The following is a 13685-nucleotide window of genomic DNA, read 5'->3' as shown; positions in this document are numbered from 1 at the left end:
ATTTTCTTAAATAGGGATTGAAGCAGGGGGAGGGGCATTGTGGTTAGTACCAAGCCTGTGCCTGGGGTTCAGGATTCTATAAGAAAGCAGGCTAATCAAGCCAAAGGGAGCAAGCCAGAAAGCAGGACCCTTCCATGGCATCAGCTTCTGCCTCCAGGTTCCTGTCCTGTTTGAGTTCCTGTCCTGACTTCCTCCAATGATGAACAGTAATGTGGAGGTCTAAGAGAAATAAACCTTTACCTCCCCAAGTTGTGTTGGTCATGGTGTTTTATTACAGAAATAGTAGCCCTAACTATGGCAGATGCAGAAGCCATGAAGGGGTGCTGCTTAGTGGCTTGCTCAGTCTGCTTCCTTATTGTCTCAGAGCCTCCACCTCAGGGTTGGTCCCATCTACAATGTGCTAGGCCCTCCCATCAATCACTAATTAAGGAACATAGCCAGGACTACCTTCTGAGCCACCTCACCAGACTCTGTCTGCAATTTCAATATGCGTTCCTTTGTGTACAAGCTCCTTACTTACACCTCTATGCAAATTTGCTTCCTCATTGAGTCATTTATGGTGTGTTTTCCTCATGAGGCTATGCATTCCCCAGAACAGAGACACAACTGTCTCAGTCACTGCTCAGTGCCTGGAACAATGCCTGACGCATAGTAGGTGCCCAAGAAAGTAGTCAAAGGAAAGAATGTTCACAAAGGCCTTGCACACTAAAATCCAGCAACATAAAAGCGCAGCTGCAATAGAAATGTCAGGTTGTAAATAAGAAGCCCACTGATGAAATAAAAGTGAGAGGTCTCAGTGCTTAACAGGACTTCCTACTCTTTCAGAGTACAGGAGTATAGTTCCCAGCATCCAAGGCAGGAGGTTAACCCCTCTATCTGAATCTCCAGTTCCATTGGTCCAGTGCCCTCTTCTGGCCTCCAAAAGTATCTGCCTGAACATACTCCCCCTACACAAATTTTTTTAAATAAAATAAAATAAAATAAAACAGACATTTAAAGCATGAGATTCAGTCCTATATAGTTAGAATTGAGAGTTGACCCTTACAGTGTTCAGTCAGGGCCAGTGTTGACAAGTCTAAGGTCTACAGGAGTTTCTTCTGTGATACCATGGAAGAGGATGACATGTGGAGCCTCCTAGTAACACAGGGCCTGTGACTACTCAGATCAGCGGTGGGTAAACAGGTTTCTACCAGTCACACCTTGCCACCATGTGTATTTCTATTTGCTTGTATCTGGACTGTTCCACAAAGGCTTCTATGTTGTTGTGGTTTCCAGGGTGAACTGCTGGGAAGTGGTGAAAATTTGAAGGAGAAGGGACTGGGCTGGGAACAGTGTCTAGGCTGGATAAGTGTGCTGGCCACTCATGCCAGCTCAAAATATGCACTTCCAGTTTTAGGGGATATATGACCTCTTCTGGGCTCCAGGCAAAATACTCATGCAAGCAATAGTAGATAGATAGATAGATAGATAGATAGATAGATAGATAGATAGATAGATAATATAGATAGATAAATAGAAAGAAAGGTAGATAGATAGATAGATAGATAGATAGATAGATAGATAGATAGATAGATAGATAGATAGATAGATAGATAGAGATAGATGGATGGATAATAGACAGACAAACATGGATAGGTAGATAGAGATGATAGATAATAGATAGGTGATATTGAATAGTCAGGTGATAGATATGTGGTACACAAAAAGATAGGTACATAAAGATGATAGATTCATAGGTAGATAGAAATCAAATATATATGGATAGACAGACAGACAGACAGAATGACAGACAGACAATTTTTTGCAATTGAACTGCTGTTAGGTCTTCTAGCACCTGGGTTGTGTGCTTGAGGTGACCCCAGTCCTTCCATTTTCATATTTCTTGTTCTGCCTACCACATGCATGGGTTTGTTACATCACACATTCCTACCACCATGTGCTGCCTTACCATAGGCCACAAACAAAGAAGGCAGTGAACTCTGGAGCAAAACCCCTCTAAAAGCATGAGCCCAAATCAACCTTCCATCTCTCAAGTCGACTGCCTCAGATGTGACTTATAGCAATGGAACCTGATGAATAGAGATTGATAATGTACTGCAAAACATTTCAGTCATGATGATAGTTCAAAAGTTTCATAGGAAACCTGGATTTCTGATTCTTAGGGAAAGCTTAGCCAGAGAACAATTCTCCACACCTTCTCATAGGGCATCAGTCAGTCAGGAAAGTGGAAACATTAATAATCAATGAAAAATCTCTGTACTTTTGAAAATGCCCTCTATGTTCTCTATGCTGACTTCCTTTGTGTCCCTTAAGAGCCTTCCTCTGTAGTAAGTTTACACATGTCCCCAGTAGACTAGGAAGCACAGCAGAGATAGGGGACTCCCCGGGCAGCAGAGAAAACATTCTCTGCTCCATGCAGTCGGTTCTGATCACCATGGTCTCCTGTTCATCTGGTGTTGGAGTCCTCGGGGGAAATGTCCAGAGTGTGAACAATTCCTGTCTGTTACCCTTTCTAGGTTCTGCCTGGTGATCAGTTTGGTGGAGACGCTGAAGCAGTTCTAAAAGCTGAGAAAAAGACAGAGCTCTGTCTGTGAAGAAAAGGCAATTTTAGGGCTGGAGAGATAGCTCAGCTGTTAAAGGTTAGGCTGACAACCAAAAAATAAGACAAGGCAATTTTAGATATAGACCATTCATTTGATCATTTGAAACAGAAAAACATGTAAGAAATTCTTAATGGTTTTCTTTTTCTTTCTTTCTTTTCCTTTTTTTTTCTTTTTCTTTTTCTTTTTTTTTTCGACACTTGGTCTGATGTAGCTCAGGGTGGCCTTGACCTTGCTATATAGCCAAAGATGAACCCTGAACTTCTGAACTCTGCCTCCACCTTCTGGTACAGACATAGCAGCCATCACAGTTTGAATTCTTAAATAAATAAATCTTTTTTTTTCCAGAGCTGAGGACCGAACCCAGGGCCTTGTGCTTGCTAGGCAAGCGCTCTACCACTGAGCTAAATCCCCAACCCCCCCACAGTTTGAATTCTTACAGAACACCTTTTATTTTCATTCAGGTCCAAGGTAAATGGCAGACATGAGGGGCTCTTGTCCAGTAGCTCACTCAGGCATTGAGAAGGGGCACATGCAGTGTGCTGTTTCATCCTTGTCAAACCACCAGATAATCAGGACCAGATCCTGTCCTCTAATAAGACCGATATGTTCCAGAAAGCTCCAAAGAGACACATAAGTGAAAAGTTTGAAGGAGAGGCAGATGGGCAGGGCTGCAGCTGAGTGGAGTTCTTGCCTAGTGTCCCTGAGGTTCCTACTTTGAGCCTTGGCAGGAAGGACAGGGCTGTAACTCAGTGGAGCACTAGCCTAGCATCCATGAGGTTCTGGCTTTGAACCCTAGCACAGCACAAACCAGGGGTGGTGGTAAACACCTGTGATTCTAGCACTTGAGAGGTGGAGGCAAGAGGATCAGAAATTCAAAGTCATCCTCAACCATATAATTTGAGTCCAGCCTAGAGGTATATGACACCCTGTCTCAAAAATGCATTCATACATACACTTACAAACAGGTAGAAAGGCATACAGGAAGGAAGGAAGGGAGGGGAAGAAGAAGGAAGAATACAAAAGACAATGAAGGGACAGTTCAGATGTATCAAAATTATTAAGAGTCTGAGGTATGTGGTGATTGGCTTACTGGGAAAATGTATGGAGAATATGACAGGATAAAAAGCAATTTAAAAATATTGTCTTTGAAAGTCAATATTACCTACCATCATTTAATAATCTCAAGAGAAACATTAGCACCCTTTCTGGCTGATCAGAACCTTGTACGTTGAGTGGGACCCAATCCTGATCCCCACATCCCCTCCTCTGCTATACAAGAAGAAAGTGGGCAGACAAAGACAGAGGAGGCTGGTGCTTCTCCTCCCATCCTGGCTCCTGGTTAATCTAGAAATTGAGCAGTTGGCTCTTCTCAGTGTCCCCCATCACCTGGTCTGGGTGACAATAGTGAGAAACAAGGGGAGGGGGTGTTCACAGTGTCTGACTCCACCCTGGTAATTGGTAGTTACACCTACCAGGCTGTCCTACATTTCATTTGATCACAGTCACTACCAGACAGAACACTAAGAGAATGCAGAATAGACTATCAGGCCCTTCCCACACTGAGTAAAGTCACAATGTGGCCAAGGGGACAATAACAAAAGAATAGGGTGGAGGGAGAGGCATTGAGAGGACCAAGGGGATAATTCAGTGTTTAAGTACTGACCTCACATGCACAAGGCACTGGGTTTGAGTATTAGTGCCACAGTAGTTTATCATGAGAAAAGGAAGGACAGAGAACTCACCAGGGCTAACAGGAAATGGAGCATGTGCTGAAAACCTAGGGTTTGTGCAAATGTTTCAGTGTACCTGGGCTTTTGGGCTTTCACCAGCCCTGGACAATTGTCCTACTCTGAAGGGTCTTTCTCCTTCACCAGACCTTCTCCAGTTTTCTACTATGCACACATCTCTGTCCTTAGTTTTATACAATGAAATAAGAACATGGAAACCCAGGCTCAAAACCCCAGTCCATTCATGTATCATGCTTGCCTCAGGTTTAGGTGGCATAGGTGCAAATCAACTCCTCAAATCCAACCTCATATTACCCATCTGCCTGAGCTGGTCTGAATTCCTATCCCTTGATTCTGGCCCTGGCGACCTCTTGTCTCTCTGGAAGCAAACTGATGTTCCATGTCTGCCCACCTGAGCAGAGGAATTTGGCAGGAGTCCTGGGAGGTGACATGAATGGTTCCACCTGCCACCCACGGAACCCTTTCTGAAACCTATCTGACCCTTCTAACACATGGCTCCCATCAGGGGTGGGACCTTACATTTCCCCAAAGTGGTCTACTTCCTTCCCACTCACATGTTTAAAACCTCTATAGTTTTGGGGTTTAGGGTGGCTCTGAGTTCTTAGGCAGTGTGGTCTGAAGCACACTTTACAAAGTCATTGTGTAGAGGACAAAGTAAATCTGGGGGAACTTTTGGGACGGAGAATGTGCAGCTACCTGGGTGACTATGGACATAAGGGGGCCACAGCACTGGCTCCAGGGATGAACGAATACACATTTTCCACTTGGTATAGAGTTGGTGAGGTGTAGTGCTCTCAAGCCACTATGAAACAGCATCCAAAATATTATCTAGACATCAATATGTATTAAGACTTCTCCCACAGGTCAATTCCTTACCTTCTCCACTGTTGACTGTTCCCAGGCACGAGAGCAAGTGCCATGAACCTTTGAGCAATTAAAGCAAAAGCAAACAACAACGGCTACCCCTATGTAGGTTGCAGGCCCCTGTGTTCTCACTGCTCTGTGGTGATGGTGCTGTACCTGGCCTCCTGGAAGAATAGTTTGCTTTCCTTTAGGGCTGGAACATAGTTGCATTTAATGCATGTTGTTCATTTTATGATGTCTAGAAATGAGAGAAGCCCCAAAGTGCCTTATTACAGGTGATTCAGGAGGGAGTTTGTCTGCTTCCTCTGACTCCCTAAGGACTTACGAAGGAAGGGGAAGATTGTCCATACTGTAGATTAATAGTACATTCAAAGTGGGTCACTTAAAAATAATTCAATCCCAGTAGAAATGGGACTCCTGAAGAATCACTAGAGATGTTGTCCGTGTCCTTTCTAAATATTCCGTGCTCATTCATATACTCTTATCAAAGGATGAGGAGAAACGTGAAGAGCACAGATCCTATTTGGCAGTGGACCCAACTAGTGTGTAGTTATAGTATATTTGTTTGAAGTTGGATGAAATGGAAAAAAATAATAAAATAAAATAAAGTTTGGGGAGATTTGATTGACACCGAGAGCTAGAGAATTTCAGGAAAGGGACACGGGACCGGGTTCTGCTCTTCAGTGTCTCTTCTTACTTCTATGACAAAATGTCTGACTAAAGTAGGGTGAGGAATGGTTTGTTCTGGCTCCTGGTTTGAGGGGACACAGTGTATCATAGAGAAACACGATGATGGTGGCATATGAGTCAGCTAGCCATATTACAGTCAGGAAGCAGAGAGAGAGGTGCTCAACTCACCTGGGATAGTGGCTCCTACATTCAGGGTAGGTATCCACTCAGCTAAACTTTTTTTGGAGTCATATATGTAGACATGCTCAAAGGTAGGTTCCCATGTTGAACCTAAGTCCATAAAAGTCTAATATTAAGGTGGATCATCAGAGCATCACAGCCCAGCACCACAACATCTCAGCACCACATCATCACACAACCATAGAGTAATAGCATCACAGCACCACAGTATTCCAGCATCACAGCATCATAGAATGACAGCATCATAGCTTCCCAGCATCCCAGCATCCCAGCATCCCAGCATCCCAGCATCACAGCATCCCAGCATCACAGCATCAAAGCATCCCAGCATCCCAGCATCCCAGCATCCCAGCATCACAGCATCACAGCATCCCAGCATCCCAGCATCCCAGCATCCCAGCATCCCAGCATCCCAGCACCCCAGCATCCCAGCATCCCAGCATCCCAGCATCACAGCATCACAGCATCCCAGCATCACAGCATCCCAGCATCACAGCATCACAGCATCACAGCATCCCAGCATCCCAGCATCACAGCATCACAGCATCCCAGCATCCCAGCATCCCAGCATCCCAGCATCACAGCATCACAGCATCACAGCATCACAGCATCACAGCATCACGGAAACACAGCATCACAACAACACAGCATCACAGCATCACAGCATCACAGCATCCCAGCATCCCAGCATCCCAGCATCCCAGCATCACAGCATCACAGCATCACAGCATCACAGCATCACAGCATCACAGCATCACAGCATCACGGCAACACAGCATCACAGCATCCCAGCATCCCAGCATCCCAGCATCACAGCATCACAGCATCCCAGCATCCCAGCATCCCAGCATCCCAGCATCCCAGCATCCCAGCATCACAGCATCACAGCATCACAGCATCACAGCATCACAACAACACAGCATCACAGCATCACAGCATCACAGCATCCCAGCATCCCAGCACCACAGCATTCTGATTAGGATTTTCAATCCCCCAACTTTTGGGCACTGGAACGTACATACCTTTCTAGTTTCCAGGGAACCGTGTGATATTAGATGCCATTGTGACAGATGTAATCATTACATCTTATATCTACTTTGTACTTGGAAGAAGTTTCATGGTCTCCTGCAGTGCCTAGACATCTTTTTATTAAAATGTATCCTGCAGTTCTTGCCAGAGAGTCAGGGAAGCCATGTGCATAGTGTTTGTTTGCATTCTCGTACTAAGCGATATTCACCTACTGAGCAAAGGAAACATGCCAAAGATTTCACGAGGGCCTTCTTGTCTGGAAGCATCTTCCCCAGAAGCAAATTGGCACTGTGTCCAGCCTTGAACTCTGGGGTGGATATAAGAACACAGTCCCAAAAGCACTGCCTTTCCATCCACTGGCTTAGAATTGCCAGGAGGGGTTCTGTCTGTGGCATGGCTTCATAGCTTTCACTCGGCTTTAGTGGGTGAGAAATATGGGAGTGGGAGGAGAAATGAGCATAAATCCTCTTATTCTTCTGTCTGTGTCCCTTTAACCCATGGGACTTAATGGTGAATCCCAACAATAATTTAATGCGGTAGATGATCACAGGGTTCCCCAACTCCTGTCTGGATGGTCTCACTACATCTCTCCCTAAGGATTTTTCTTTGGTTTGGTAGGTAATGCAGCTTCTAAAAACTACTTGCAATGAGCCAGAAAAAAATTCTTTCAGTTATGGGTTCGACTCCTGGACAGAATGAACATGGTGGTAGAGGGAGTAAATATACTTGCCCAGGTTCTCCTTCCTGGTGCCTATGAGTTATTAAGGCATCTTTCCCCTCCCAGTGCTGGAGAAATAGCTCAGAGCTCTATCCTGATCCAAAGGCAGAAAGAGAGTTTGGGCCTGGCATGAGCCTTTGAAACCTCAAAGCCACCCCCAATGGCCTGCCTCCTCCAACAAGGCCACACCTCCTCCAAGGAGGCCACACCTCCTAATCCTTGTAATCCTTCTCAATCAGTTCCACCCCTTGGTGAATAATCATTTGAACATGGTCCTTGGGGAGCCATTTTTATCCAAACCACTACAGGATACCCATCCCATTTGGAATTTTTCCTATATGCAAAACCTGTTCCTATTCATCGCTTTGCTTACTCAAATAATTATTTTAATCAGTAGGACTTCTGAAATCTATTTCATGTTTTAAGTCACAATGCAATACAAGTTGGATATCTTGGGTCCAAAACGCCTGGGATCAATCGTATTTCAGGCTTCAGGTTTTCTCGTATTTCATAGTATTTTTCTCTGTATAATAAAACAACTTGGAATGCGACTAATCATAAATGTAAAATGAATATTTGTGTTTTATATGTAACTTACACATATAACCGAAAAGTAACTTCATACAATATTTTAGTGCACCCACGTTTTGATTGCTATCTGCCTGGTAAGGTCAGTTATGGAATTTTCTACCTGTAGTATCATGTTGGTACTTGTCAATATGAGATTTTGGGGTTATCTTAGGGCTTTGATTTTCTTGCCAGGGTACTCACACTGTAATACTACATTTACTTCTTGATAAATGGTTCTGGCTCTGACTATCTGGAGTTCATTTGGGTTGACTTTGTGGGTGTCTTCCCACAGCTCATTCCTTCCTTCCCTCCCTTGACCTATACTCCAAGATGTCACAAACCTAAACTAAGTAGATTTTTCCCCCAAGATCATGAACCAGAAATGGTGGACCAGAAAGAAATACAGCATAACTTTGAACTTTGGTACAAACACTAAATGGCGTGTTTGAATCTGAGTAGGATTAGAAGAGGGTCAGTGGCAGCTCACTGGAGACTAAACCTAGGGCCTCTAGAACACTTGGCAAATTCCTAGGCTGAGCTACATTCCCTGATGTGATGGCTTGAATGAAAGATGCCCCCAACAGGCTCACTAACACTTGGACCCCAGTTGGTGGCACTATTTTGGAAGGTTATGGAACCTTTAGGGGATAAGGCCTTGCTGGAGGAAATTTATCACTGGGTGTGGGTCTCGAGTTTTATAACCTGTTACCACTCCCTGTTCTTCCTCTATGTTCCTTGTAGGGAGGAAATGTCATCTCTGTCCATCTTTCTCTGCATGTAACCCTTCTGGGACTTTTCTCCTCTAAGTTATTTTTGGTCAAGGCACTTCATCACAGCAACAGAAAATTAATGAACATACCAGCCAAGGGTATATTTCAAGGGTCTGTTGAAAATGGTCCTGGTAGAGCTCTGAGACTCACACACAGTCTAGACAACCAGGTAAAAGGCTCAGAATCCACTGAATAGATGGAAATCATGAGCCAAAAAGGCTGTGTCCCAAACTGAGTCATCTGCTGACAGGGTCAAAAGCAGAAAGCTTTGCTTCTGCCCTGCAGCACCAGCAGAAGAACCATAATGGTCTCTGGGAGTTTGCATCCCCAGCCTCACTGGGACATTGATAGACAGCTATGGGTCTAGCTGTAGAATGAACACTTGGAGAGCCCGGGGGAGGTGATTCATGGGGCTCTATATGTCCTGACCCAGGACAATCCATGATCTCTGGTTTGTCCAGATACAGGGGTGTCTGGAGAACTGTACAGAGGGAGGGACAGCCATTTTGACAACCACTGAGGTCAAACGTTTCTCCTGTTTTCATTGGTTTACAAATAGTTAGTCTCCAAAGGCTTATTAGTTCTAGACAGAGATTGTCCCTATGGTGCTCTCAGTGTCTAGGCTGAGGGAAAAGGGGCTCTTGGACTAGGCCTGAAGTCTACTAACTCAAGCCTTAGAAAAAAATTGCCTGGGTCCTTTATGGAGGTCTTGCATATTCCCACTTCTTTTTAAAGCTTTTATTGTTTTTTTTTTTAATTAGCAGATACTATCTATAAAGGATGATGAGTTTCAGTATGACTTTTTCACAAGTGTATATAATATATTTCAACTATATACACTCTTTTACTCCTTCTGAGCATAACATTCGCTATGACAAATCATGATTTACCAACAGGTTGGAGGTAAAGTGATTTTTTTTCCTCCTTTTGACTCATTATCCTTTGACAAATACACTGACTGTCCTCATCCTCCTTTTTGATTATTTTACTATTGGAGAGTGGGGTCCATGTGTGGCACAGAACATGTATGGAGGTCAGGGGACATCTTTTGAGTATCATTTTTCTCTGATCATTGTGTGATCCAGGGATCCACCCAAGTGGTCAGGTTATATAGCAAGCTATCTCACCAGCTCCTTACTCTTCTTGTTATGTATGTCCCTATGTCCCTAAGATGCCATAGTAATGTAGGACACTTCAACTTTAATATAATCTCTGATTCCAGCAGAGACTGGAAGGGACAGTGAGGATTGCATCTGGGACGCAGATGCTATCTGAAGCTTCTACTGCCCATCCCTGTCTAGTACCTGTGCTCAGTAGGAAACACCAAAAAGCTCAGGTTGTGTGAATGTGTGTATCTTGGAGAGCTCATAAAGAACTGTAACCTAGAGAGCGGGACGTCTGTCCAAGAGTCTGATTGTTTGTGGTGTTGACCAGCCTGGACCGAATTTAAAATGGGTGATGTTGAGAAAGGCAAGAAGATTTTTGTTCAGAAGTGTGCCCAGTGCCTCACTGTGGAAAAAGGAGGCAAGCATAAGACTGGACCAAACCTCCATGGTCTGCTTGGGCAGAAGACAGGCCAGGCTGCTGGATTCTCTTACACAGATGCCAACAAGAACAAAGGCATCACCTGGGGAGAGGATGCCCTGATGGAGTATTTGGAAAATCCCAAAAAGTACATCTCTGGAACAAAAATGATCTTCGCTGGAATTAAGAAGAAGGGAGAAAGGGCGGACCTAATAGCTTATCTTAAAAAGGCTACTAATGAGTAATTCCACTGCCTTATTTATTACAAAACAAATGTCTCATGACTTTTAATGTATACCATAATTTAATTCATACACCAAATTCAGATCATGAATGGCGAACAATGTTTTTGTTGGACAGCCCCGATTTAAGTAAAACTGACTTGTCATAAAGTGGATGTGATCTTTTTTAAAGTAACACTTCCAGTTGTATACATGCTATCCCTGCTCTCCCTTTCTCAAGATAAGATTGGACTTAATTAGTAATGTTTTACTTTCCATAAATATGGGGGTGTTGCCTCAAACCTATTGAATGGTTTTATACTTAGATTTATATAACTGGGTATATGAATACGTTTAAACACTGGGAAAATTCTGTCACTGTCTCAGAAACAAGAAGGTTCACCCATGCTTCAGTGTGTGTTCACCGGCCTCTGACAGGCAATGCTAAACACCAGGAAGGAACTATTCTTGACAATGCTGTTTTAATTAGAATTCCCTACATCAATGATGCTGCCTTTCACCACTGAAAGGCATTTACTGTGGTTTATGTATGATATCAAATAAAGAGTATTTAACATTTAAAAAAAAGAACTGTAACCTGAGCTATGATAGGCATAAGACACAGGAAGGGGCATCCAAATAGAAAGGAACTGTCACCTGGTGCAGCTTGGATCCTGGAACCCTGACACATGGTGATGAAGCAATGGAGAAAGGGCAGGCCCATGTAAAGGTGGGATCAGGTGGAGGTGTGCTCACCCTGATGGAGGGCACCTACTATCACCACCCCTCAGAACCTCAGTGTGTTTATTACCTACTCCATAGGGATAGTGGTTAGCTAATCTCCATAGGAGCTCTCTGTAGGTGAGGAGTGTCAAGCTGCAACATGCTGGAGGAGAAAGCTATAGTTGGTAATCATTGCACACGCTGGTCACTCACTCACACGTGCATTCCCAAGGAAAGCTTTACCAGTCCAATTGAGCCTTACCTGCCTCTCCACGGACTCCTCTACATGGCTGTGCCTGTGCCAACAAAGCACATTTACTCAGGGTTCCCTCTGCTCCCGACAGCAATGAAGGAACCCTTACAATAGAGATGACCATTCTGTAGTTAACAGCCCATAGTTATTAAGGCCCAAGAAAACTAGTCTTTCTATGTAAGTCACCAGGATAACTGAGGCCTCTGGGGACCTGAAACTCTGAAGAGGGTCCTCTGTTAGTCCTCTGAAGTCCTTGGTACACTATAGGAGCTTTGCCTTAGATGATTGTTGAAACTTTCCCCAGACAAATAATTTCAAATATGTCCAAACTTCAAATTTCCTTGACTATAAAGTGAATACGTTTTAAAACTAGCCCTTTGGGGTTGGGAATTTGGCTCAGTGGTAGAGCACTTGCCTAGTATGCGCAAGGCCCTGGGTTCGGTCCCCAGCTCCGAAAAAAAAAAAAAAAGAACCAAAAACTAGCCCTTTAAAAACATAAGAAATTGTTTTTGGGGGCATAATAACCTCTTGTCAATTTCATATTTAAAAGGCGATCATGATCACATAGCCTTAATTCCAGGAATGGTTACAGTGAGGTGTGGACCTATATACATTGTTTTCTCTGTAAAGATGAACAAAGCACAATGTCCTCTCAGTCCTAAAATTTTCAAATACTGGGCTGGAGAGATGGCTCAGTGGTTAAGAGCACTGACTGCTCTTCCAGAGGTCCTGAGTTCAAATCTCAGCAACCACATGGTGGCTCACAACCATCTGTAATGGGATCTGATGACCTCTTCTGGTGTGTCTGAAGACAGCTACAGTGTACTCATATAAAATAAACAAATAAATAAAAAATTTTCTTCAAATACTAAGGTCGGAGAATTATCTTCCTCAGAGCCCCTTTAATGTCACGATTCCTCAAGCTATAGATGAAGGGATTGACCATGGGTGTTACCACTGTGAAGATGACGGTGGCCACTGTGTCCTGTACTGTGTATGTAGATGAAGGATGCATATAGATGCCCAGGATCGCCCCATAGAAGAGGGAGACCACAGTGAGGTGAGACCCACATGTAGACAGGGCTTTCCTTATTCCATGGGCAGATTTTAACTTCAGAACCTTAGAGAAGATGTAGGCATAGGAAACAATAATGCATGTAAATGGAGTCAGAAATACCAGTCCACCAATGGTGAAGACCATCAGGTCATTGATAAAGGTGTCAGAACAAGAGAGCTTCATGATAGGGTAGGGGTCACAGAAGAAGTGGTGCACTGCATTGTGGGAACAGAAGGTGAGTCGAACCATGAGGAGAGTGTGCAAGAGAGCATGCAGGTTTGTGATGACCCATGATATGGCCACCAGGAGGACACAGAGTCTGGGTCTCATCATCATGGTGTAGTGGAGTGGGTGACAGATGGCCACATATCGGTCATAGGCCATCACACTCAGGAGGAAGCCATCCATGTTGCTGAACGTGATGAAGAAATAGATCTGGATCATACACCCCATGTAAGAGATGGACTTGCTTCCCAGCATATGATTCACCAGTGCCTTGGGGACAATGACAGATGGAGCACTAATGTCAACACTGGACAGGTTGGCCAAGAAGAAGTACATGGGTGTGTGGAGATGAGGGTCACAGCTGATGGCCAGGATGATTAGAAGGTTCCCAGAAATGGTGACCAAGTACATCCACAAGAACATTCCAAACACAATCTCTTCTTTCTCGGACTGTCCAGTGAGTCCCAGGAGGATGAATTCTGTGACTGTTGTTTGATTGTCCCCATCCAT

The 13685-nt window shown here is 44.0% G+C and overlaps 2 protein-coding genes across 2 annotated transcripts; one reads left to right on the top strand and one right to left on the bottom strand.

Moving 5' to 3' along the window:
- The first annotated feature begins 10623 nt into the window (after positions 1-10623).
- LOC116909803 (cytochrome c, somatic-like) lies at positions 10624-11275 on the top strand. Its single transcript, XM_032913498.1, has one exon. It carries the CDS (start codon positions 10624-10626, stop codon positions 10939-10941), a length of 318 nt encoding a protein of 105 aa, XP_032769389.1. The 3' UTR covers positions 10942-11275.
- Positions 11276-12761: 1486 nt separating this feature from the next.
- On the bottom strand, positions 12762-13685 carry LOC116910103 (olfactory receptor 1361-like). Its single transcript, XM_032913930.1, has one exon. The coding sequence runs from the start codon at positions 13683-13685 to the stop codon at positions 12762-12764; it is 924 nt and encodes a 307-aa protein (XP_032769821.1).

The sequence above is a fragment of the Rattus rattus genome, chromosome 9 (assembly GCF_011064425.1).
Source record: "Rattus rattus isolate New Zealand chromosome 9, Rrattus_CSIRO_v1, whole genome shotgun sequence".
Lineage (NCBI taxonomy): Eukaryota > Metazoa > Chordata > Mammalia > Rodentia > Muridae > Rattus > Rattus rattus.
This window is presented reverse-complemented; position numbering and strand designations above follow the sequence as displayed.